Source organism: Zosterops lateralis (genome assembly GCF_965231275.1).
Source record: "Zosterops lateralis genome assembly, chromosome: 10".
Classification (NCBI taxonomy): domain Eukaryota; kingdom Metazoa; phylum Chordata; class Aves; order Passeriformes; family Zosteropidae; genus Zosterops; species Zosterops lateralis.
Genome location: NC_139770.1, coordinates 17,288,987 through 17,315,677, shown reverse-complemented (window position 1 = coordinate 17,315,677; position 26,691 = coordinate 17,288,987). Strand labels below are relative to the sequence as shown.

At 42.8% G+C, this 26,691-nt stretch overlaps 1 protein-coding gene across 1 annotated transcript; it reads right to left on the bottom strand.

The window, feature by feature from the left end:
* Positions 1 to 1,163: 1,163 nt before the first annotated feature.
* SERPINE2 (serpin family E member 2) lies at positions 1,164 to 24,866 on the bottom strand. The gene is made up of 9 exons (XM_083869027.1): positions 24,805 to 24,866; positions 11,176 to 11,450; positions 8,492 to 8,719; positions 7,230 to 7,427; positions 4,557 to 4,755; positions 4,315 to 4,415; positions 3,227 to 3,313; positions 2,599 to 2,682; positions 1,164 to 1,834 (listed from the first exon to the last, which is right to left on the bottom strand). The coding sequence occupies exons 2-9, from the start codon at positions 11,429 to 11,431 to the stop codon at positions 1,797 to 1,799; spliced, it is 1,191 nt and encodes a 396-aa protein (XP_083725153.1). The 5' UTR covers positions 11,432 to 11,450; positions 24,805 to 24,866; the 3' UTR covers positions 1,164 to 1,796.
* Positions 24,867 to 26,691: the final 1,825 nt, after the last annotated feature.

The window sequence follows — 26,691 nt, the reverse complement described above, 5'->3', positions numbered from 1 at the left end:
CTCCAGAGCCCAAAGATGACATCTTGCATCCTAGCAGTCAAAAAAAAGAATACAATATGTGTGTGAATTAAGTCCAGCTCAGGTCCTGGCTCTGCAGTTTCTGTGAGGCAACATTTTTCTATTCTTGCAGGACAAACCATATCCAAGAGAGATGCAATGCAAATGTCATTGTAATTGTTTACAACTCAGTAACTATTCTGTTACTTGTACTCCTTTCCTCCATGAGATACAAGGAACTGAAGGCAAGTGTGGCCAGGTTAGCCAGGAGAGCTCTCCTGCTCAGCACCAGAACCTTTAGTTACATGATCCCCATATTTAGTTTTTTTTGGTTATTGCTTTTGAGTTTCTTTTTTCCTTCCCCACCTGCAAGGTTCACTTTCTCTTCAACAAGACAGGAAGACAATGAGGCCATGCTAGTTTCTCCATTCACCTGTTGCAGGAGACCTAGCTCTCAGCATGCAGCAGGAGCATCCCTTTTCCCAGCTTACATGGATTGGGTGTAGGCAGCTAACACATCCCATAAAACACCTACAGATTTATTCTTCTTGATGATTGCAGTGTTCAACTCAAGCAGGAAGAGAAGCAAGCACATTGGCTCAATATCTGGCAGCATTATCAGCTCTCAGCCTGGGGTTTGGACTGGCCATGCACAACACATTTGGGTATTTTCAGCATGAAGCATTTTCTCTTCTGTTTTCTTACCTGATCAAGAGGCTCAACACTCATTCACCCTCACCTTTATGGATACATGCTACAGTCACCTACTTCCACCAGGACTGAGGGTGCAGGAATTTCTCCCCTGAGAGCAGCAGCCTCTTCTCCCTGTGAGTGCGCCCTTCAGAGCTGCCAAAGATTTACCTTAACCTCCCAAATCCCTCAGCTGCCACAGAAGCAGCACAACAAAGAATCATTTGTGACAAGCCAAAGGGATCTACTGCTTATCTTTTGAAAAGTTTTGCACCCAGGAAAGTCCTGCAAGGGGCATGAAGAGATATGCTCATGTGCATATAAACTGCACCACAGGGAACAGGAAGAAAGGCCCCAACAGTGCATTGAGATACCCTCATGGGGCCATTTTCAGGTCCTTTCACTCTTAAAAGTAAATCTCAATTACACAGGGCTCTGGACCCCAACATCTATCAGCACATGCACAATCCACAACATTGACTGTTCATAATGCAGTTTTTATTTTTTTCCTTTGTACAAAAACAAATATAAAATTTAAATCCAATAGAAAGTGTATACTAGCAATGACAAGTTTACATTACAATGAGACAGGACAATGCGATGTGTATTGAACACCACATTAGTTTTAAAACTCTCAGTGATACATGCACTATATAAAAACTGCTAGAACTTTTATTCTATTTCTACCAAGAATATCCAGGTACCAAGATACTCAAAAACCAAAAGTAATCTTGATAGGTGGTATCTATAAAATTAAACCTTTTCCACACACAAGAAGAAACCAACATTAATAGAAACATTTATCATTCTTTGTTAAAATCCTCTCACGAAAAGCCATACATAAAATTCTTAGTAGATACAGAAAAAGCTCAGAAGCTGTTAGCATAGGTAACCATTCAGTAGTTTAGAGAATCTTTTAGACATTTTGAAGAGATACTGTAGTTTTCAATCTGTATTTTCCCCACAAAGCCAGAACTATGTCGACTCCTGTTTCAAAACCTAGTCAGTGGTTAAAACTAGTTCTTGAGTGAAGTCAAAGAGTAGTGTACAAAATATTTAACAGAACAGGGGTGTGCCTGTTTACTTCTTGAAGAAAGTCTTTGCCACATTCAAGGTTTGTTTATTTGTCCCATAAACAAGATTGTACCTGAGGGATGAAACAAAAACAAGGATTACCATAGTCTGTAAATAGAGTTAAACTTTTCCATGAAACCACTAAGTCCACAGAGCACACCCAAGCCACCTCATCAGTCTTGTGCAGCCTCTCTCAAGTCTGTGAGCCCAGTGCATGTTTGGATAGGTGGCCAGCTCCTATTTCTAGAGACACACAGCCCTGTTGATGCTCTGTGGAACCTTGGGATGGGGCCTGCTGCCAGCTTTTCCCCCAGTGCTGGCAGCAGCTCCTTGTTCCCCACTAAAGCCACACTGATCATACACATCACTGCAAGAAGGGCAGTTCTTGCAGAGTCAGCCCATAGTACAGAGAAGCCGTGAGCACTATATTGGACCACTCACGTTCAGAGCAGGCTGGAGCAGCACCCCAGATCCTCGGCCCCCAAATCTGCCTTGGCCCTCACTACCAGATTGTCCAGAAAGCTGGGTCCTATTCACCAATTCACTATCAGTAAAGAGTTGTTTCCCCTGCACTCAGTGGAACTATGACTAGTAAAGGCTTTTCTTTTATACTCACAAACCTGCTATGCTTGTTTCTGTTAACTTGACAGCCAAAATGTTCTTTTTTCCCTTTTCCAAATTGTATTCCCAATAAAATAATCTAAAATTAAAGGCACAAAAATGCACTTGCAGGAATTTTTTAAAATAGTTATTCAGTAGTTCCAGACTTCTTTTGTCACTATTACATGGCTGATACTCAACTTCTGAGCCAAAAAAGTACTTACAGATGCTGCTTACCTGTAGGATTGTGCCGGATGAAAAATACAAATGGTCTGTCTACTATGAACCAAGGAGGAGATGACCTGGCTATTAAAATCGCAGCTTGCAAAAAAAAAAAAAAAAGGTTTAGAGTGAGACAAATCAAGCACCATAATGCATTATATACTCTATCAAAGTAAAGTTTCCTTGTAGATATATATATGCATGTGTATATATATAGAGGCTTGAATAGGTGCAGACAAATGCCTAAAACCTACCTAACTTGGACATTTAAAGCCACAGAGATCACATGATATTCTTATTGGAAGCATTTAAGACTCAGAAAGAGCTGGAAGTCTTGGGTTGTCACCCAAAGGCTGTAGATCTTACTCCTCTTTGGAACCTGGATAGCCAGAACATGCTATCAGTGGTCTGATATAAAGTCTAAACTATGAGAAGACACTCCTCTAGAAGAAAGCCTGTTAGTATTTTTTACAGTGATCAACACTGGAAGTTGAGATTTTTCTGAAAAATTACATAAAACCCATTAACTGATCTCAGTCTGAGCATATTGCTGCAGCGATCTCCTAGTGGGCTATCTTTGCCTGGTGCCATAGCCTTCTATGGCGTTTTCCCAAGTCTGACAGTTATTAGTACAATTGCTTACTTGTTGCTGCAGAAGCTTTGGTTCCATCTTCACTAACTTCAATTTTTGTCTTTTGCAGAACATTAGATACATGAAGACCTTCTGTTCCTGAAAGACCCAAGGAGAACAGCACCTTCAGTAAAACTCATTGAGAGAGTCCTGAAGTAGTTTAGCAGTTTTGTCAGTATGGCTCAGAATACTAAAAGCTGCTACAACCCTGCTGGAATCCCAAAGCTGCAGTGCAGAACAATACCTTTGAACACAGCCACTAAGTGAGTAATTACAAAAATAGGGAATAACCTAACTTACTCCTCCTTCCTCCCCACTAAGTTTTTCTATGGATGGTTTAAGTTAGAAGTGCTCACATGCATTTTTAGCTTTAATTTAAAAAAACCTGAAAAAATTTGCTATCTGAATTTAAGTTACACTCCCATGTGTCTCAATATCTGTGGAAAAAAAAGCACTTAGCAACATACCTTACTTTCAAATGAAACACAGGAATTTGTTTCCAAATTAAGCCAGCACAAGGTAAACTTTTTGGTTAGACAGTTCTATAGAAGCTAATCAAGATTTTAGTGAAAGCAGAGAAGAGAAATAAGATGACATTTTACAGCCATGAGTTCAAAAGTGTTTATACCCCATTTTCAGATACCAATATTTTCAGCTCTGAGTTAGTTCAGTCCTTTAAAGTGTGACTGTTTTTCACACATGCTTTCTTACAGCTCGAGAAAAAGTCACTAAACACATACTTCAGGGAGGTTACACACTGTAGTTGCAGTATTTGCTACAGACTAAGGTATGGTATTCTTTAAGTCCTGCCAAAGATTTCAGACAATGCTCGAGACCCTCAGATTGCAGTATCAAATCTTAAGAAGCTGACCAGCATGATTTACTGCTGTAATCTAAGATAAGGAAGAAAAAAAGCCACTGCAATGCTGAACAGAAGCAAGCAGTCATGCCTGGCTGGCTACAACATAAAACCAGCTCCAATGTCATGGCAACACTTAGCCAAGAGAAAGCAGAAAACTGCACTGGTAAAGCAGCACTTTATTCAGAGCTAGAAACTATGAAGGACCACCATGAATTAAAACAAAATAAAAATAACTTACTTGTTATTTTTGCAAAGTTTGCTTTTGACTGGTCAAACATATCTGTAATACCAAGTGCTTGCAGAGGTTCCTTTAAGTCTGTTTCTGCTTCTGCTGTGAATCTGATTGGAACAAAAAAAAGAATACATCGGTATTATGCAGGAAAGTCACCTGAAGTACTCCTTCTCCTGTATCAGATGAGATACATATAAATAACCCTCCAAATACTCCCTGAAGAAGGAATGGATTATATAAGTACTTACTTTGGTAAAATAACCTGCACTCTTTTTGCTACCATGGTTGTCATCCAGCTGCCTATTGTTTTTGTGCTGATGTGGGGGATGATAGCAGAGAGTGGTGTTGTGCTTTCAGTGGGCAGTGCAATCAACATGCTGATCATTTCCCCGTGGTATGGCAGCTCAATGATGTTGTACCACAGCTCATTCGGGGTACTTGTAGTGCCTAAAAAAATAGAAATAAACAAGCTCAAACAAATTAGTGACCCACAGCCCAAAAAGCCTTAAATCTCTACCTTAAGACAACTACTGCTAGAAGGGTCTGTTAGTAAAGCTTTGCCTACATCACAAAACCAACTCAAGTCCCAGACTTCCTGCCGGGCTCTGTATGGATGCTAGTATGACATAAAACACAGACCAGATGATACCATGGAGAAAATACTCATTTAACATACATACTGTTTCCCAGACAAATCTCACCAGCCCAGAGTAGCAAGCCAGCTATGTTAGAAGTGACCAGGTCTGTGAATTAGCTGGAACTCTGCCTCAGATCTCAGCTGTACCAGAACCAACTGCAAACTCAGAATTTAAAAAAAAAAAAAAAAAAAAAAAAAAAAAAAAAAAAAAAAAAAAGGCAAGAAATAGCAGCAGACTATCTTTCCAAACTGAAGAGATTTTGCAGACAAGCTTGTTCCTTCAAGAGTTATTGGAGGACCTCCTGGTTCCTGTCTGAAGTAGTCTGTTGCATTTGCTTAATTTTCTTGCTTAATAAGGATCTGATTAGGAAGCAATCTGAAGTCTTTTGAGATAGTGGAAAGCAGCCACTTCGAGGCAGTGCAAGAGGCCAATTAGCTGAGATGGAGGGAGATAACAAGGCATCCAAGTTACAGCAAGACTGTCTTTGAGTAACCCTCTCCTCCTCCAAGCTCCCTTTGCTTACTGTGAGATTTCTGGCATGTGGCTGGGAAGCAAATGCTTTTTATAGTAGTTTCAAGTTAAAATTTGTCAGTTTAACTACAGACAGTATTTCAGGCAAGGTTTTAGGATAGCAGCAAGATCTTATTATCTTTCCCTTTTCTTCATCTAAATCTGTACTTGTCAGCCCAAGCTGAAAATCAACAGCTTCATTACAAATTTAATCCTATTGCCAAGAGTCATGAAACCTGCCCTAAACTCATACTGCTACAAAACTGGCAGTACTGCACCTCTGCTTTGCAGGAACCATGTCGAAGTTGGCTGTTTCACAATTCCTTTTATTATGGCAGTGGTTGTCAGACTGGAGCCTACAGATCTAACACTGGTTGCAGAAGTCAGCTCCAGGGCAGTCACACAAGGCAAACTGTCCAACAGGTAAGTGCTGCTTCCCTGATTTGCTACATGCTACTATCATTACTGAGGCAGAAGGGGAGCTTAGCTTCAGTCAGCTGATGGGATTGAAGATACTTAAGATATTTAAACTTTTAAAGACCCTATTGCAAGCATGGATGAAATAGAAGCCCTGTTTTAGAAAATCCAGATACAAAAACTCAAATGAGTCCTCAGCAAATGAGTAACTCAGCAGTATTTTTGTTCCCTTTTAGCCTTAATAGTTTCTTTAGCTTAAACATAGGCCAACATAATGGATATTATAACCAGCATCAGAAGTCAAAACCCTTTAAGATAATAGTCTTGCTAAGCCCCACCTTAAGTTATTAACATCTTTGAAACTCCAAAATTAGTATATACTGCAGTAGGCTTTCCCACCTCCCCCAGCTCACACTTTCAGCACTTAAAGTATTACATTACATCTGCTCTAATATACTGGTTTGGGACAGAGTCACAGCTGTTTAGCATAAGTCTACTAATATTAGTTGAGCACTACTGACAGTAAAACTAGGCATTTAAAAGCACAGTGTGTCTTGCTTTTAAATTTATAGCAAGCTGTATTCTCAGGCCTATTTCTCAGACTGTATTCAGCACACATGGAAATAACTTCCAGGCAGCACTTCTTAGAAGGATGCAACACAAGATTTTAATCAGAGCATCCATCTTACTTTGACCACTAAAATCCCCATAAGGCTGCAAACTGGAGCTCTGAAGTACACTGTCAGTCACATCAAGATGCTGGTGTCAGCTCTGAGAGTCTCTGATGGAAGTCTGGCAGAACCTGCTGAACTTCTTTTCACTTGTGACTCAGTCTGAAGAGCAGTTTCACACCTCAGGAGATATAGCCAACATTCTAAGCCAGCTCCTCTGGCTCCCATAGGACTTGAGACTGTGCAAGTCCCATTTCTCTATCTGCAGAAAAATATAAACTGATCCTACTCCAATCTTTCATATACAGCTCACCATCAGATAAACCTCTACCATTCTACCTGTTGGCAGCTTTCCTTTATTCTCAGCCCTCATAAACACACACTTTTCTTTCTCACTGTGAAGCTTAACTAACATGCAAATTTCTCAATTTGGGTACTTCAGACTTCCCCTTTTGAAGGCAAAGGATAAGACAATGCTTGACAAAGTATCCAACCTTAAGGCAACGGTTAAGTACCTGCCCATGCCTGAGCAGCAGGAGACACTTCTGCAACACAATCCATCTAATTCAGCTACAAGAAGTAGTACTATTAAACACCACATGCACAGCAAGCTCTTGTTTCAGTTTGAAAGGAAAGAGCAAATTCTACATCCACTGTTGGTGGTAGTTGGAGTCATTGAGCTTACCACAGCGGAAGATGGACAGCTGGGACAGCATAGGAACTTGGTAGGTCTTCCCATCAGCTCCATAAAATGGGCGTTTCTTCGTATTTTCAGGTCGAAATCTTGATTTCCATAAGCCCTTGAAATACACAGCATTCACTAAAACGAGTCTGGTCAAACTACCTTCAATATCATCTGGAGCTACAACCTGATCAATCATACCTAGAAGAAATAAAGGAATTCTTGAGTATTTGCACTTGAAACACTGACCAACTTTTTGAATAATCGGATGCATTTATTACTTTAGGTCCCTTGACCCATAAGTGTGCCAGCTCCTCATGGGGCAATATATTTATAACTCATAAAATCAATGGCATTCTCTGTCAAAAAGCAAACTTTTGGGATAACTAGAAATAAACATCTCGCTAACTGATAGCCTGGTGGTTTAACAACTAACAAGGCTCAACCCTTTCCAGCATGAAAGCAGATCTAAGACTATGTGGAATAGGTGGAATAGTTTCAGGTGAAACACCTCCCCATTCACACACTGCTTACAACATTGCTATGCAAAACTGGTGATGTGGTCGAGAAAGAATTTGTCAGCCTCATTTCACAAATACCACATCCAACATCATTAACACACTCCTCACATCCAGGAGGGACTTGTTTTAGCTCCAAAAAGTATCAAACACATAGTTCATCCAGACTGGGTGCAAAACTTGGTCTCTGGCTTTAGCATATGTAAGCTTGACAATTGGTTCAAGAGGCTTGAAGCAGGAGTTCTGTCAAGCCAGGGTTAGTTAAGAATCCTCCACTAAACGTGAGTCCTGAGAATAAGGTCATATCTTAGGACAGTTTAGGGCAGTCAGAACAAAAGCTGAACTATCCTATAGCTTTCTGTAAGTCTGATTTACAGAGTAAAACATCTGAGTTGCCTGAAAGCATCTATGTTTGAGAAAGCATGGACCCCAGACAACTGTGCTTGGACTGCTCACCAGTTACATGAATGCAAGCAAGAGTGAAAGCTGCTCTGATCCCATGGATGGATGGACACACAGCCCAAGCACATCCCTCCAGGCCACCACACAGGCACATCTGCTGGGGCAACAAGACTGCTGGTTCCTGACCCACCAGCTCTAAAACATCACACAAATCCCAGCTAAAAGACAATTCTGAGCTGCAGAACAGAGCTTTCTCTACCTCCCTATCTTTCTCCAGTATTTCCATCTGAATTGGTGGTCTCAGACACTACCCTGCCATGCACAAAGGGACTCATCAATACTCACCCCTTGTTTCATTTTTCACCCATTGGTTGATGGAATCACATGCTGCATTTGGGTCCTCGAAGTCCACACTCTTGACATTGCACTGAAACACCTCTTTGTTCCTTGTAACAAAAGGCACTTCCATTTTAAAGCCACTCTTTGCAAACACTGCATTGGCAATTGTTACAATGTCCTTATTCTTTTTTGAGACTATCAGCCTGTTTATCTTCTTTAAGGCTTTACCAACTCCTAGTTGGAAAAACAGCAAGTTTAATTTAGAATACCTTGATTAATCAACAGTTACTTTATATGCAACTATTAGTGACATGAGGCAGACATTAAGTGCTGGACTAGAAAAAGAAGACCAAAGCAAGCATCCTGAAAGGACTTCCAAAATACCCATTTCTGATGTCTCATCTGCATAACACCACTGGTTCTCAGCAAAAACATGAACCTCCACTATGATGCCTGTTGTACCTCTAGCTGTCTGCTCAGAGTGTTACAGACAGTGCTTTGGATTATACTGAGGTTCAAATATTTGTGTAGAGCTACAAGTCATGCTCTTCCACAGAACACACTGTTCCAAAAATATTTCATATCCTATAAGCCAGGCCACTTGTCAGTTCTGTGACAACGACAAAAAGTCAAAGGGTCAGCCTGCTCACTCTGAGCTCTGCAGAATTTGCATAACAATTGGTCTTGAGCCTCAGAATGTAAAACAAAAAATGTTTTCTTTCTTTCCATTTACTGCAGAAAAAAGGAAGCCATCAAGATCTTTATTATAAACTTCCATGTTGAGCTTTAGTTTCCTTCAAGACTAAGTCTGGGCCTAAATCAGCTACAAGCAGGAGTTAATCTCTTAACACATGAGCTTGCCTCTAATAAAAGGGAAAGGGAAAGTAGTAGGTTCCAGTGCTTAGTCAAGATCTTTGGGACTTGAAAGCAGATTGTACGAAGTGCTTGCTAGCTCCTTCACTGTGTGAGAAGGAGAGCATATGGCAGCACAGAACTGCTATGTTCACCACAGCCAGTTCTCCCGTGTTACACCTTACCAAGGAGTGCTTGTCTACACACTGCCAGGCAGGCAGCTTCATGTTCAGCCACTGTATCAAACAGCATCCCTGGGTGGCTGTTATTAATGGGTTTCCTCTGTTTCCCAATACAATTTAGCCAGAAACATTTCTTTAGACAGAAACATTTCCTGGCTACTTTCTCATAGACAAACAAGAGATATGAAAGGAATAAATTAGTTCAGAGTTATTCTCTCAGCTGCATGTAAGAAAAAGCCTCAGATGGCTTTGCTGTTTCATGTATCACAAATGCTTTAACAGCACCACTGGTATGAATCTCTACATGTTCACTCTCCAATATTATGGGCAAATTCTTTTTGAGAACATACCATAACAGAGGTTCTCAAACTGTATTCTGTGGACCACTGGTGGTCCACGGAGCACTTGCTGGTGGTCCGGGGAGAGCTGGCTGGTCTCATGATGCTGGCTCTCCTCTTTGCTTCCAGCTGCTAAATTGCATTAAAAGACAGCTAAAGACAAATTAAATACTTTTCAACTATTACCTTTCCAAAGCAGCAGTTGCTACAGTTGCCAAAGGACTTTAAGGTAGTCATGAACAAGAGCAGGGGAAACTTGTGCAAGGACATAACAAGTCTCTAACCAGGTAGTGGCTACCTTCAAAGGTGTTTGAGAACCTCTGTGTCTCACAGGATTAGGAAGTCTGAAGGCCAAATAAAACCAGTTGATATAATGCTTTAACGTTTTTGCAAGTACTTAGATTTTGAGCATTCAAATGTTCCTTAGAGCTGATTATCCCATGAAGAGATTTCAATCTACATCTTTCAGATGTTAAGGTGTCAAATCATTTTGTTGTACTTTAAATCCAGGATCAAAACAGCAAAGCAAATGAAGACAGGACAACATGTTGCATGACAACATGTTATATGACAATACTGCTCAAGATTTAAATGTACACTTACCTCCTGGAGGGTTTTCTATTCTTGGAAGTAAGGCAGAATGCTGGCACTAAGATGTTAAAGTCTTGCTGGCAAACACTCACAAAAATAGCATGCAAATTAAAGCAGTAAGAATCTTCAGCCTACTCCCTCTGGAGGGGCAGACACTGGCAGAGGAATACGAACACGGATGCATGCAGTGTCAGGCACAGGCAAGCAGAAATGGCTATTTCAAGAAGAGGATACTACAGGAACTACACATACAGGGATTGTGACAGCAGAAACACACAAACAAAACTGAAGAGCAAAGTGAAACTATCAACTGTATGGTTAGTTTGCACTGCTTTCAGTGAGGTGCCAAGAAATATCCTCTTGCCCTGTTATCTAAGGAGTGGCATATTAAAGGTTGTTGAGTACAGCCTGAAATGTAGTACTGCCACCTTCCTGAGCAGAGCTAGCATTGGACCACCATCCACCCTGTTCTGGAATACCAATTTGGCAAGGACAAAGGCAGCTCTAGCCAGGGCCCTGAAGTCATTAACCAAGCTGCTTATAAGCCAGTTTGGGTATATGTACATGCCCACGCTCAAATTGCCAATTAACTTCAAGCATGTCCATTTTGTGCTTTAGTAAACAGAGTTAATTGATGCATGATGCAATCTACCACACTTTGAAAGCCATCTCATACATCATGAACAGTCTGACAAAATACACCCAAAACCACCTTAGGATCACTGACCATTCACACTGTATCTCATCATAGTTGTCAGCTGCTTCTTTGTCTTCCCATCAGCTCCCAGCTGCAACACCCCCAGCACTGATGCAATCCCATGAGGAGAAACAACAACATTGTCCTGAGGCTTAGCTTTCACTATTTGATTGAAGACCTGGATTCCAACGTCAGAGCTAAGCTCCTCCAGAGGATAAAAACTGAACTGGGAACATACAGACATTAAAGTCCCAAGAACAAAGAGGAGTGAAAACTGCCAGTTCATGATTCTTGGTTGGAGATACCTGTAAGAAAACAAGAGAGGAAAGTTAAGTCAGCTTTCACAAGTACAGCATTTTTAACATAAGTTCTTTTTTAACTAAAGAGCAGGCAAGCCTTGCACATGTGCCACACAATTCAGAGCTCTGGCGATGGGACTCACACCTGTGTTTTACTTACCACTGCCAGGATTTTAAATCTAGGGCTTTCCAGATGCAGTGATAATCATGACATAGCTAGATATCAGTGCCTCTATAAAGGACAAAAGCCACCAAGACAGGAGACTATCTCCCACCACACCCAAGTTCAGATAGTTTTGTGTTTCAGCTAAGTGAGCCTTGGCACTCTATTCAGATTGCCCTTGATGGTAAAGGAGTGCTGAGAAGTGTTGTGGTATGGTGCTCACCCACTAGTATGTGATGCACAGTACACCTCATAGATCATTTTCTGCAATGAACAGAAGCACATATATATATGCAAACAGACCTTCTGTTGTGGGAATTTACACCTGCCTGGAACAATAAGAGTTAGCTGCATAATTGCCATTCTCAATAATAGGAATGTAGAGGAAAATTTTAGATTTTAAAATGCAAATGTTGAACGTGGATTTTAACCTGTACCTTTCCGTTTATGAAAATTGAGCATCTAATGAATACAGAATGAAGTTAACATTCAAAATGGGTGTATCTTCATCTGCAGGTCTAACACCTGACAGAATTCAGTATCATTACCCATGAGCTCCCAAAAACTGAACCACAAGCAGCAGCAGCATTTTGTTCAGGACCCATCAGCAACTGATTATAGAGAGCCAAGCCCAAATGTCAAATGCTGAGCACTGTAACTATGGGGCTGTATTTCCTCCTCATGAAACTGCATTCAACTCTTTTTGTGAGGGCAAAGAGATACTTAGAGAAACATGCAATAATCTCCAATTTCCCTGAATTATGTTCCCTGTTCACAACATTTTTAATACATTTCATTTGCACAGTTGACAGCCCTGACTTCCTCTTCCAGACCAGCCAGGAGCCTGTTCCCTCACCGAGCTGACTTCAGCACAAAGGCTGCAGGAGGTGTACACTGAATGAAGTGTTATCTGCATAACAAATGCAAAAAACAGGTCTCTGCTGCCCTGGAGCCCCCTATGCAGCAAGCCTGGCACACTTGCTCTTCTAGGTGCAGCACCCCAGGGTGCTGGGGCCCAGCAGAGCCACAGCCTTGTCATTCCCAGCCTCCTCCCACGCACCCCAAGGAGCTGTGCTATCGCCAGCCTACCTACGCTGTGAGTTCAAACCATGCTGGAGCACTTGACTACCAGAAAGCCAGCTGGTGTTTGTACAGATTTGTTTAATCATCTTTTAATAGCATGTACTTTAACTGTGCTAAAACACTTGAAAGCCACAAATACAGCATTTCCACTTTCTTCTACACCATTTGAGGGGACAAAGTTGGCTTTGTCGAAATTTGTCACTGCAGAATAAACCAAATGCTGAAAATGCAATAATGCAGGAGTTTAGACATCCTTCTCCCCCAAACCCAACTTTACTATACTTCTGACCAGAGGAACTTGCTGGACTGATTTAAGTTGTGCAAGAAAAAGTGAAAACACTGTCCTACAAAATGGGGTAACAGCCCACTCAATAATTAAGTCTTTTCCAACAACCTACTAATCCTCCAAGGATATCTGAAGTCACTTCCTTCCTGTCGGAAGTGCAATTCCTTCCAAAGAAGCTTCATATCAGCCATCTACTGCAACTATTCAAGCTTGGTCCGAAATTTAGACTGGCCTGGGCTAGCTGCAGCTGTGACCTGCAGGAGCAAAACTCAATCACCACAGACAGGGTTTGTGACCCCCTGAGGCAGGTTACATGAGTCACTCCTAGGTTTGTCCTGCACCCCTCACCACCAGCTACAGCAAGAAAATGTCATGGGGGAGAGAGCCAGCACCCTGAAAGGGAAAGTAAACTTGCACTTTAAAAAAAAAATTAAATTGTTAAGGAATATTCTTCAGTGTTCTTTGATACTAACACAAACCATCTGAAACATCTAGTTTTGATCTTCAGGGCAAGGACTCCTCCTTTCACAGACAGCAGCTCCACACTGATACTGCTGTTTTGCAGGAAGCACTCCAAGAAAAGCTACGTTTAGGGCTAGCTTTTAGGGTTTTCTTTGGTGGTTTGGTGAGCATCTCTTCTCTCCAACCTGGAAGTCCAAGGGGTAGTTTAAACAAATTCTTAATCTCAATACTAAGCAGACTTATATCTCAACCTAGTATCTTGGCAAAAAGAAACTTCAAGGCCCTAAAACTATTACCAAGTCTTACTAGATGCACTTAGAAACAAGCAACGGTTCATGTTGGTGCAATACAGCCTGTCCCACATAGTGATGGACAGTACCAGATGACAACCACACAGCACAGTTTGAGCTGCAATTTGAAAACCAGGCTTTTGACCAAGGCAGCTCCACCTGATCCTGACAGCGAACCAGAGGAAACCGGGCTATTTTGAGGGCAATCTACCCTTGACACATTATATGGCAAGAAGCATACTAGGAGGGCAGAGACAGGAGTGACACTTTGAAATCAAATACAATGTTTCATTTCATTTACCTACTTCATCTGCACAAGCCTAGCTGAAGACAGACATTTCTCTCCTTGCCTTTCCCAGAATATATTGCACACCTCCAAGTTTTCTACTTCACTGGTGTCACTCCCTGACAGACTCAGCATGACAGCCTTGCATTTTCCTGATGACATGTGAAGCCTTGTCAAAACAATCCAACTCTGCTCCTAAGGCCACTGCTGCAGAATTTTGGGGGATTTTTTTTTCAATTGATTACCTCCTGCATCTGGTTTCCCCAGAATTCTCCATATTTGCCTAACCTCTCTCTCCTGACACACCATTAAGACCATGGGTCGGTCCCTGTTTTGGAGCACAACCTCTAGCAGACACCTATTCAGTAAGTGAAATACAGTCATGCAGTGCTCTGAGCATGGAAAAAGAGTAAAACCACTTTTGATCACAAGTTACGGAGCAGTCACTTCTTGGCTTGGCCCTGCTATGGCCACTGCATAACTTAAACAGGTAACCGGGGAGATAATTGGATATTTGAGACAAAGTGGTGTCCCTGTAAACTGAAGTTTCCATCATGGATTTCAGTAAATTCAACTTGTATGCAGTTCAGTACCAAGAAGTGCATTTGCGTATCCTGAAAGAAACAGCTTAAGCACAGTGCTGGGAGAAGAAATCCAAAAGGATGTATGATGTGTAGGATGGAAAACAGCTGACCTGCTATACAGAATATCAACAAGCTTTCAACAAGCTTTCATAACACTGAAGCTAAAAACTTAGTGATAGTTAAATCTGAATCTAATTCTTCAGCAAACCAAACAAAAATACAAGCTAGGCATTTCTTTGCCTATGACCTTTATATTTTTTACAAAGTTAACTGAGAAGGAGGAAAGTGTATAGGCGAATTCATTTACATAAATGTAGGCTTTTGCAAGATGTTGGATCGAAAAAAAAGTCCCTCCTTAGGGTAGGCTGCCCACTTCTTAGACTGAGCACTTACAGGAAGGACAACATCCACAATTTAAACTTCTCAACATGCAATAGAAATACTGTTACTAACCCAAAGAAACGTAGCCAGTGTTATCATACATTGCAATTTGTTATGCAAATCCAGTTCTTAACCCTAATGCTAGAGTTTCTGAGCAAAACAGATCAGTGTCACACATTCATCCACATGAGAGATGCCACTTCCACTGCAAGCACACTGAGAACTCCACTCCCCGTGCCTCACTGAACAGCACCACCCCAAATCCTGTACATCTCACTGAAGTACCACTTATAACTCTATTATAACTAACTGCAGAGCCTAGCCTAAGCCACAAAAGAACTTTTAGACAACTTTTCCAGCCAGGCACAGAGCTCTGGGTAAGGCAGAGCACATCCTATGTGCACTGATGGTTCTCTGTTGTTCCATGACAGATGATGAAAAGTCTTCAGTCTACCAACCTTGGGATGAGTTCAGCTTCATGCTGGTGTTGCAAACACCACACTGGGCAGGATACTCAACTCTCACCAGGCTCAGCTATTCAGATCATCTCCATAATACCTAGTTTAAAATTTTTGGATGAAATTATCATGGAAGTAGTTATTTTAACAAAGTGGGCATGATGCTTTCAGCCTGCATTTATAGAATGCTTGTTACAAAAGCAAAGTTGTATTAATACAGACTGTTTAATCTGTGTCTAGAAAAGCAATTGGTGGAGCAGGGAAAAGTCATATCTTCAGCCCCAGGCACAAAAAACTGCTAACAATGAAGATCCTCCTACAGCAAAAAAACTAGCTTAGGAAGGACTTCATTTTCAGAGAGCCAAACCAAGCTGCTGCAGTCTTCCCAAGAGGAAGAAGAGAAATTAGTTTGGTTCAAGATCAGAGGCAAAAACATGATTAGAAAAAATATCCATATTTAATATCCAAGTTGGAGAAAAGGTCTGTCCCAGAGAAGCTGAAGAACACTTTGCAGTGATTGAGGATGAAATAATGACCTGTACATAGATTTTTAGATATCTGTAATGACTGCACTATGATACACCTCCAAGTGTTTATTTTGAAGCCTGACTTAAACAGCAATAATCTATAATCCAAAAGGCTCCTTCTTGCAGTTGAGAGATTGATTCTGTAATTTCTTTAAAGACATACCAAGCATAGGGAAGTTTAGACACCAGACAGCACTTCTGTAAACAGCTGCAACCAAACAGCTGCAAGCACAGCTAAAGGGACTAAAATTGAAGAGCAGTCTCACAGCATTGCTGGTCTCACTGTATTAAGCCAAAAACCTCAGATCCCCTGGGCCCACGTGGCAGGCACTGGGCAGCCTGTGTGACCAGAGAAAGTCAGCCTGGAACAAATATTCAGGGTTCTCTCCAAGTCTGAGATGTTGATGTTTCTATGCCACTGTCATCTGGGCTACTAATTTAAAAGTCTTATTTCAATTGACATATGAGCTGAAAGAAAGCAGTTTCACTTCAGGCATTTAACCAACTCTCTTCAGCAGGACTGAATAAATACTCAACCAAACTTGTTAACAGTCATTAAAGGAGCTGGCTGAACACACAGCAATTGTTTCTCCCAAGCAAGGAAACCACTCTGGTTGCAGTGGGGAGGTCATATGCTGGGTCTTGTTTTTCAGCTGGTGCCTGCTTAGCAGCATGATAAAACACTCCAGCCTCTTGGCACACCTCCCCCCACCTCACAGGTGTGTCTGACTCCCCTTCTGCCTAAGTTTCTTACATACCAAAGCCTTCAGCTTCAATACCCTCTCCTCATCCTGAACCTGAGTTCAGCCTGCTGAAGTTCTGGCCTCTTCCACATGACAGATCTGGGAAATGTGTCATCTTCCTTCCACATTTTCTGGTACATCCTGAATGTTGGCTCTCCCTTTTCATCTAAGAACTCCTTCCATTATTACTCAATACCTGGAAAGTTCAGTATATGCAGAGCGTTTCCAAGAAAGGATGATTGCTAGGGTTTAAACAGCTCAGCACTCACAGTGCTCTGAAGAGGAGAAAGTTACCACCAACAAGATACAAACAACTTGTACACAGAGATAAGCTGGAAGTGATGGGTTTTTTAAAGAAAAAATTTTACATCTTAATACATTGCTCTGACTTCAGGCACAACAGCCAGCACTGCACATGAATGCAAAAAGCATGGTACTGGTTCTGAAGATTTCTTCTCCTAACCATAATTCTTTCTCTGCTATTCCTATTTCTCTCAGGTCTTAAGTGCATTCTGGAAAGCTTGTTCAGCTGTGTCCAACCAGCCTCCCCTGCCAAGTGGGAATTTCCCTGCAGAGCACCAGCTTGTAAAACCAGCTGGTCGCACATAGGAACCATCTCTGTCCAAGCACTGCTCCCACATGAGCAGGAAGCTGGAGTTCAGTGCTTCTTTATGAAGAGTCCTGACCACCACCAGTTTCTGGGAGTTTCTGTTCAGCACAAAGTGCAAAGAGACAAGCTCCATTTCAAACTATCTGTAGCCTCATGACCAGGGTCTACAGTTCACAAGCCAGACTAATTTTTCTCACCAACATCTATCTTCTACAGCATTTGGTGGTGGCTCATGGTGGTTAATTAGAAAGACCAATTTCACAGCATGCAAAGCTGACCAGAGTTTTTTACTTCACCGCTGAGTTGTGACTGTACAACAACCACAGAGGCACTATTCAGAGTTTCAAGAACATAGATAGGCATTTATGTATAATTTGCTTTTACTTCCATCCCTCATTTCTACATGATTTAAAATTTAGCTCTGCTTTATGAAGCAAATACAGTTGACAGGGCAGAGGGCTTATGGAGACAATTATGGTATTGCACAATTCTATCATAATTTTCAAATTTTATGTGTTCTCTTGTTACTTTAGGCTCAACTACAATTCCTAAAGTTTCTAGGCATTATTTGTTCCTGTATTTAAAGTAGTTTCCACAGAATTCTCCAAGATCTAGTGTCAAGTCTTAGGGTATGAGAACGATTAAGGAGAATTATGTTTTTAATTTACTAGTATCCCTTTATTAAAGAAGTGGTTTGATTGATCTTAAGTTCTTTATGCAGTGGGGGTATTTTAACATAATGAAGAAACAAGCATGGAACAGTCAGCTCATCAAGACTAATGCTGCAGAACCAGTTTCCCCAAAAGAGGGAGCACAGCAGCGTTTCACAACACAGTGGGGAGGCTATACACTACTCTGGACTCACCCCAGTAGAGGGAACAGGGGTTCAACAATCACAGCATTTGCCTAAACTCACTCTTAGGTTTTGAGGTTTTTTGAGCAAGAAAGGCCTCATGGAACCCCAGTGCCCACATTTATTGTAGATTAACAATGCTCACCATGCAACCACAGGCTTGTTAGGAGCCAAAGGCAAGCCTACAGCATTGCAAGGCCCCACTAACAAGGTACAGGGTATTAATTCTTTGGCAACAGGCTGTGTAAGAACAGATTTATGAAGTCAACAGTCCAAAGGGTGCTGGACTAACAATGGCTGGTGTCATATCAGGTACCTCACCACCACCTTCACCCTAAGTCCCACCTCTGCTTTAGGATTTTACCATCTTTTCTTCCTTAAAAAAATATTAAAGGGAAACCCAGTACCCTTACTCATTTTCACTTGTTGCAAGTCTCTTGGTGCCATCTGATAGATTCTCAGACTCTCAGGCCACTACATTCTTGCAGTGCAAACAAATCTGGTTCTTCTTTTCCCAAGTCATTTTTAATCTGCTGGCCAGTGACACACACCCTGCCTCTTCCACCTACCAGCCTGGGAGAATAGAAATAGATGTGTGGAGATGGCTCCATGGCCACTTGGGAACTGTGATTGGAAAAGAATGAATGCCAAGATCTTTCAGGACACACTCTCCTTCAGAAGGGTTAAGACACCAATATCTGTAACACTTGGACTTAAAGAAATGTCAAGCAAAGAAAAAACCTGTGTAAGAAATAAAGAACACTAAAGGTATAGAACAGAGTCCTTAAGCCAAGAGCTAATGTTTCAGAGCTTTAACAAGGCATGTGAGTTGCTGCAGAGTGGAAGAGAGACGACTGTTTGCCTTCTGATTTCACTTTTAGGTTTAGGTTACTCTACAAAAGAGGCACTTATATTTCCTACTATACAATGCTACAAAGAACAACTCCCATCACTCCACATACTATGGTACTGTCAAGGTTTAAAGCAAAACTGAAAATTAGGCTTTCTATGGAGCCATACTATTTTTCCATTATTAACATCTTTATTACTCCTGGGAAGCCAAGAGAGGTGGCAGGATCTAACAGCCACACAACATCCAACTAAAGCAAATGCATGCTGCGTTTAGAGATGCCCAACTGGTAACAGAAGATGGGGAAACAATTTTCCAAGAGGACTTTTAAAAAACTCACTTAAAATAATACAAGTAATATTGAATTACTTGCATTATTGTAAGTTTTTACTTATCCCTCATCCTTCAAGAGGAAAGACTACAGCAGTAACAGTGTTGGCAGTTCTCTAAAGTTACATACAGTCAATACAGTCATTTCATTATAAAAATGAATTGGTACTTCATTATTCTCTGTTCATAACAAGGACATTTATAAAAACTTGCACTTACACAAACTCATTGATAGCCAAAACCTGATACTTTAGGCATTTGTACATAGGGAATGCTACCAAATGACAAAGTACCGGGAGAGATGAGGAACACTGTTGTAACCATTACTGGACTTGTGGCTGGAGATCTGCAGAGCAATAGGTGACTCGCCATTTATTTATTAATCACACTGTACAACATCAGCAATCAACCACTTCCTATTTGCAATCTAATTTAGGAACCTTATCTGAAAAACTAGATAACAAATATAACCCTTAAAGTGCAATGTAGCCAAGTTACTAACATTTAGGATGAAAAATGTGTATTGACTTTCTGTATCCAGGACAGCATCACTGAAACACACCTAAGCTCACAGGAACATGAGATACTAGTTTTTAGTGGCTTTTTCTCAGCCATTCCAGCCCTAGCTTGAAGGTTACCCAAGAAAGATAAGGACATTCACATTTCTCTTTACAGCACAGACACTTATTTATATTCATCTTTTTCCCCCAGAAAGCTCCAGAAGCAGAACTAGCCAACCACAAGAGCATCAGAAGTCCCAGATGCTGTAAGGATGCAGGAATGAAGCCTTGTGCTAGGAACCCCATCTGCGTGCTCATGTAGACACCCCCTCAGTCATCTGCAAGAAGACTTACATTAACCAGTTAATAAGAGAATTACCAGCTAGTTAATGACCTGTATTTAAGAAAAGACTTTTTGTTAAACTGACCTCACTTCTGACTGATCTCACTGGCTTTACTACAGGTTTCTGGGAAGGCAAGACTGAAATTTCCACAGTAAAAAATGGGACGACTGAGTATGAACTATGCACAAGAATTCTCCCAAGAGCAGGTCGTGACCTGGTATATTAAATTGTCTGATCCAGTTCAGCTTGAGAGTTTGTAGGCTGAGTTGTGAGCTGCGTTGGCTGAGCCTCCACAGAGTCCATCACTATTTCTGTAATGCAGATGACGAACCTCTGCAGAGGAAGTAGGCAATTAGCTGGGAAAGCAACCTCTTCAATAGAGCTGCCAGAGCAGCTGGAGGCCTCAGCTTGTTTAACTGCTGAGAAAGCTACATGAACAACTCTTTCTGGAAGAGGAGGGTATAGAGCAAGATGGAGACATACAGCTAACAAATAATGCACCAACTTCTACATAGCATTTCTTAGATTGCTTAGGGATGTAAAGTTACAGAATAACAAAATTGAAGATGAAAAATTAGCTATGTTCAGTTCTCTTCTTGGTTTTGTCCCTGTAACCTGTCAGAGCCAATGGGAAACTGCCCCTCTCCTAATTCAAACAAGAAACCTCAAACCCCATTCAGCCTCAGGCCAGCAGAAGCTTACAGCTCACATCAGATGACAGAACCATCTCAGAAGCAGTGACAAACATCACTAATACCTCAACATGCCCTTCTGCAAGAACAGAAACTTAAAGAGCAAGTTGTTAAATAATACAGAAAGCATTTCAGTAAAAAAACAGGCTTGGTCAAAGCTACGTAGCTGATGAACATAAATTCATATCCCCATCATCAGCCAAACTAAGAGCTAGAATGTACTAGCATTTCTCACTAGTGCTTCTGGAGACTCCAGGGGGATTTACTGTTGTGGTTTACAGTCTCTTGGCAGCTCATATTTCTCACAAACCTACCTACCTGCATGCCAAAGTCACTAGACATACACAGGCTTGAACAGGCTTCTTCAGTTCAGCACTCACTGGCCATCAGCTTTCATGGTCCCATAATGCTGAAGAGAATTTCAGGCTGCTGTTTCTAAAGCCCAGGATGAAAACAGCAGCCCACACTTTACACCACATGGCTGAGCATGGTCAGCAATTCTGACACTTCACACAGGGAGATAATTCCACAAGATGAATATGCTTTCATACTTAAACTGCTTTGTGGCACAATTATCGGAACCCAGCATAAGGAAACTTCTGATTTCAGCCTGAAAATAAGGGGAAAAAAACACCTTTCTGTACATTAAAGGTGAACACCAGACCACAGAACAGATACAGCCACTGCCAAAACGCATGTTTTTCCAGACACTGCTCAAGGAGAGGTGCTAATGGATTTAGAAAGCATTTCAGTTAGCACTTAAGTGTATTTCAAGGCCATGATAAGCAGCTCAAGAACCTATGGCTTATACTAGCATTGCTACTAAAATTGCCCCATACTTTTCCAGTCCATGATTACTGGCTCTCACTTCAGCAGAGACCTCAGCTCTGCTTGCAGAACTATTCACAGAAGTATGAACTAGAGTCTATCTCTAAAGAGACAGGAACAAGCAGAACATAGGACAGCTTTTTTCCCCCCATAGCATGCCAGCCTAGAGGTTTGTGTAGGTCCAGCTGCAGAATGCTACCACCTCTTTTTGCTCCCCTCCCACCACTTTAACCATCACAGAGGAGACACACTTGAACATGCACATGGTTGCACATACTCAGCTTTCTAGTTTTTACACAAAAAGGCTATCTACTTTAATAATAAAAAAACCTTCTTATATTCTCATAGTTCCCTAGCTTACACTGAATCTTTACATTTACACTGATACTTTCGATTTATATGTAGGTAACTGACTACTCCATGCTACCATTACCTGCTCTTCAAAGCCAAAAAGAGGCAATTCTTTATATCACTATACTTAGTCAAAAGATGTTTATGGCTAGTATAGGCGCACTGAATTACAAGGTTCTTACAGGCCAGCACTTTGCTGTCAAACATGATTTGTTAGCTATGCCACAGGTGACTGGGAAGGTGCCCAGAGGCACGTAAAGATGACTGTATCTAGTAACACTTTACAGATTAGTGATGATTACCCTCTTTTCCCTGTCTTCTCATGTATAAAACCTTAGACCCTAGAGAATTGCAGAATTCAGTTAAAACAAGTTGACTGGAAATGTTTTGATGATTAGAATTAATTTCCCCATAATTAGTATTACAAAAGCATGCTCTTTCATGCATGCTTGTGATTAAGCAATTCAAGCAGCCAGACAACCCTAATCCCAGCTTCCAAGAAAAACCTTCCACCAAGCCTCAGCTTTTTCAAGAATGAGCACAGTAGTTCCTATCAAGAATCTAAAGCCACAACCAGCTGCACAAACCAGGTAGATGCTGTGCCCACCACCACAAATCTCTACCCAGAGCTCCCTCTGAACTGATCCCTTGCTGTGGATACATGTAATTTATATACATATCCATTGTAACTCCTAGAGTAAGGGGAGGTGGTTATTTTTCAGTATTTATACAGCCACATTCTCTTTGATTTAGTCTAAAAATACCTGGTGCAACTTACTGGGCTCCCTGCTTGACATTTTTCTGCCTAACACATGCTGGTAAGGAACTCTAGGTCAGGAACACGTTTCTGCCTGTGTGATTTAGACACCCAGGCTAAAAGTCTCCACATGCCACCAAGAGTTGCTATTCTCCTGGTTGTCAATGACAACACCAAACAGAAGCTTCAACACTTCTGTATACACCTTGAGACAAAATCCACTGCGGGTTTCTGTTTTCTTTTTTGTTCTGACATGAGTTTTTATTGCCTCCCACATGAGATACATAGAGCTATATATAGATATAAATATATGTGTGACTATAGTGATGGCCATATCATCAATCAAAGCAAAAAAGAGTTCTTCTACCATCCTCATACCTGGGGAGCACATAAAACAGCAATACCCAGTGAAGCTGCTTTCCAGCAGCTCAGGAGCACTTGACTCAATTTGCTTATAGGTTGTCTGACACACACCTCATCTGTAATAGTAAAAAGCTGTGGACTAGCATTCATCACTCAAAGTTTGCTCCTGTGCCAAACAGCTGCTATTCTCATGAGTTTAATCACACCCCACAAAATGCTAGATCTCCAACCTAATACATCTTATATGCAGCTGAATTAATCTACTTAATAATTCTGCCTTTTTATTTGCATTGGTCTTCTCCTCACGCTCCAAAGACTCATCTGAGCACTCAGCAGGCGTGCAGCTGCTTTTCACTTTCCTCAAGGATGTCTGCAGCCTCTCTGAAGCTCCACGGCAGCACAGCTGCTTACACCTACGGACGTTTTGTGAATAGTCCCTAGGAAATCAGGCTTCGAATGAATTCCCATGGCAAGCTGGGGACAAGACACTATTAAATGTTCACACCAGTGAAAGTGAAGGAAGAAGAAGTAATTTTTTAGTGCAGTGAAAAAAAAAAACATTCTATCAGGTTTCTTTTTCAGGAAGTTGCCCAAGAATGTGATTACAACCACTAAAGCCAAACCATGTTCAGAATCATGTACAGGCGTGAGAAAGGGGGAGAGAAATAAATTATACTAAGGCTTCTAATCCCTAAACAGATATTCCCTAGTTTTATGGGAAATTTGACATCTTAACACCTATCTGTCAGTATAATGGTTTCTCCAAAGGTATTTTCCTGTTAAGATCCTCCAACATTGCACAAAACTGAGCCAAAATATCAAGCACCAGTTTTACCAAGAGACAAAGGACTCTGCATTTCCAAATCCTCCCAGAACGCGACACACGAAGCCGCTCCCGTATCATTCCAAAGTGAGGTCGGTTTTGGCTCACCAGTTCTCCGCTCCAGCACACAACGTGATGCCACCAGCCCTATCCAAGCCCCGTTACAGTTTCGGAACATCACCCCTTACTCCCCAAAGGCCAATGACCGTAATAATTGCTTCTCCCCCGTTACTCTGTCATCCGAAATGCCAAGAAAATTTCAGTTACTAAGCGAATTGTGATTTATTACTTTTATTTAGCACACCACCGCCAAGCTCCCTCTCAGAGCAGACAAGAGACACGAATGAAAGCGAGCAACTTCCAGTCTCCGAGCCCTCCCAGCGCAGCCGGTGCCCGGGCTGTGCCGCCTCTCCCGCACCGGGAGCGAAGCGCCTCCCGCTCCGCGCTGGCGATGCTGCGACCCGCGGGCTGCGAGCCTCAAACCCGCTTCTCTTGGGGGGAGAACCCTCCCCGCTCCCAAAAAGCCAGCACGCAGAGGAAGAAACTCAGCGCGCCAGCAGCCTCTCTCCCGGCACAGCGCCCACGCACCCGGTGCCGGGACACTTGTGAGCGCAGGTAACAGCAGCGCACCCCGGGGAGCCGCCGGAGCGACCCCGCGGCCCCCGGGCTGTCCGCAGCCAAACTTTGGGTTCCCCGGTTCCTCCGCCCGGTGCCGCGCTCCCCTCTCTCCCTCCCTCCCGCCCGTCTCTCCGTTCCGGCCCCATCCGCCCGCACGGCGCCCGGCGGCCCCGCTCACCTCCCGCTGCTCTCCGCCCGCGGCCGCCGCTGCCCCACAGCCCCGCACGGCTCGGCCGGAGCTCACGGGCGCCGCCCGGCCTTTATAGAGCCCGCGGCCGCCCCGCCCGCCCGCCCGCCCCTCGCCCAGCGCCGCGGGCCCGCCCAGGGCAGCGCTGCCCGGCCCGGAGCCGAGCGGGGCGAGGCTCGGGGTTCGGCTCGGGCTGAGCTCTGTGTGCCGGGCGGGCCGTCAGCCCGGACCCATCGCCCGGGGGATCCTCCCCAGCCCCGCTGGCTCAGCCGTGTCGGGGAGAAGGGGAAGCCGAGGCAGCGCTGGAGGTGCCCACGGGGCGAGGCGAGGCCCGGATGTCCTGCCCGGATGGTGAGGGGACAGAGACCACCGAGGCCAACTCCGTGCGGCCCCTTCACGGCAGTGGCCTGGGGGGAGGTTGGAGGATTTGGGCCAAGGGACACTTCCCCACAGCAGCCAGACCTCCCCGTGAGCTCCCCACTGCTCCCACGTCCTCACCAAGGGATGAGGAGATGCCTCAGCCCGGGACCTCCATCCCCTGTATGGCACTGGGGTTTTCATCTGCACAAACAACGGGAGGGATCTCAGGAGGGAAGTTGTGGCTCCAGTGTAACAGCACAGGCACAGGGCAGTGTGGCAGAGAAGTGTAAACCTGGGAAAACACATGTTAACTGTAACACCGACTGACAGCCCCGGACTCCTTGACTGACAAAGCACAAGAAGGAATTTCCACTCTTTGTACAAGAACAGTGCTGACAACTTCAGAAAAGCCAGCAGTGTGTTGGTGAGCAGTGGACAGCACTGCCTTGTTAAGTCATCGTTCCTGCTCCCAGTTTCCAAAGAATTTTTCATGCATGGCACAGTTCAGCTTTGAAGAAACAGGATGAGTATGCAATAAACCACATTTCTTCCCTCAGGAGTTTGGACTTCTCTGGATAAAAAATCAAAACAACTCATCTCCTGGCATGAGCAGTGGCAGCTGCTGCTGGTCTTTAGGGTGGGGAGCCTTGTGTCCATCAAGGTGGCTCTCCCAGTGCAGGGGCCCCGTGCCTGAGCAAAGCCAAAATAAATGGAAAGATGGATGAGAGAGGTGGCACAGCAAGGCAGGGCACAGAGACAGGGAGCTCACCTCGGCCAGGGCACAGGGAATTAGGCCAAAATAAGGTGCTGGTGGCTGAAGGCTGGGCTGTCCAGGAATGGTTTCTTCATGGGCAACACCAGCTGAGGTAGACATTTGTTAGGCTATTTACTAACCAGCTCGATTTTTAAATTTGAATTAAAATGTAGCTTCTTTTCCCAAAATCTTTTATACCATAGTTTCTATGCAGATTCATTTCTGAATTGAGAATAGAGAGTAATTAAAAAACCAAAACAACCACAAAAATGCCCAACAGCCACCTTTTGCGTGATTTTTATTAATAATAGCAGAGATAACCCTTGGGTATCCATTTTCTCACAGGCATGAAGGCAGAAAGCTGTGTAGACCATGTCAGATCTCCTGCCCGACTACTCAGCATCCTGAAAACCACATGGGAAAATACCACTGAGTGATTTTAAGAACATTTTGGTATAATTTGGCTTATGGAAAGGTAGCAGAAGAGCTAGACCCTGAGCAGCTAGCTGAACTAAGAACTTGGAGCAGGAATCCTGGTGCTAGTTTGAGAGCCTGAAGACCTAAGCCAAGAGCCAAGGCCCCAAACGCCCTCAGCTTGGATCTGAACCCAGGCTCTGCATGTGCAGAGTTTGTAGTCTGTCTCCAGTAGAAAAGGGACAGGGAAAAGGAAGCTGTGTTCCAAGCAAATGACATAAAATTGTCCAAGTTTTGATTCCACCCAGTTTGGAGAGCACAGTTCCAGTCCAGTGAAACTGGAGCTAAGG

What these genes read in the sequence shown, in the direction of transcription:
- SERPINE2 (XM_083869027.1), bottom strand. Translation starts at nt 11,431, where the DNA reads ATGAACTGGCAGTTTTCACTCCTCTTTGTTCTTGGGACTTTAATGTCT. An exon ending in CAAAGCTTCTGCAGCAACAA is followed by an intron (nt 2,683 to 3,226) that starts GTAAGCAATTGT and finishes TTTTTTTGCAAG; the next exon opens with CTGCGATTTTAATAGCCAGG. An exon ending in CATCCGGCACAATCCTACAG is followed by an intron (nt 1,835 to 2,598) that starts GTAAGCAGCATC and finishes TTCATCCCTCAG; the next exon opens with GTACAATCTTGTTTATGGGA.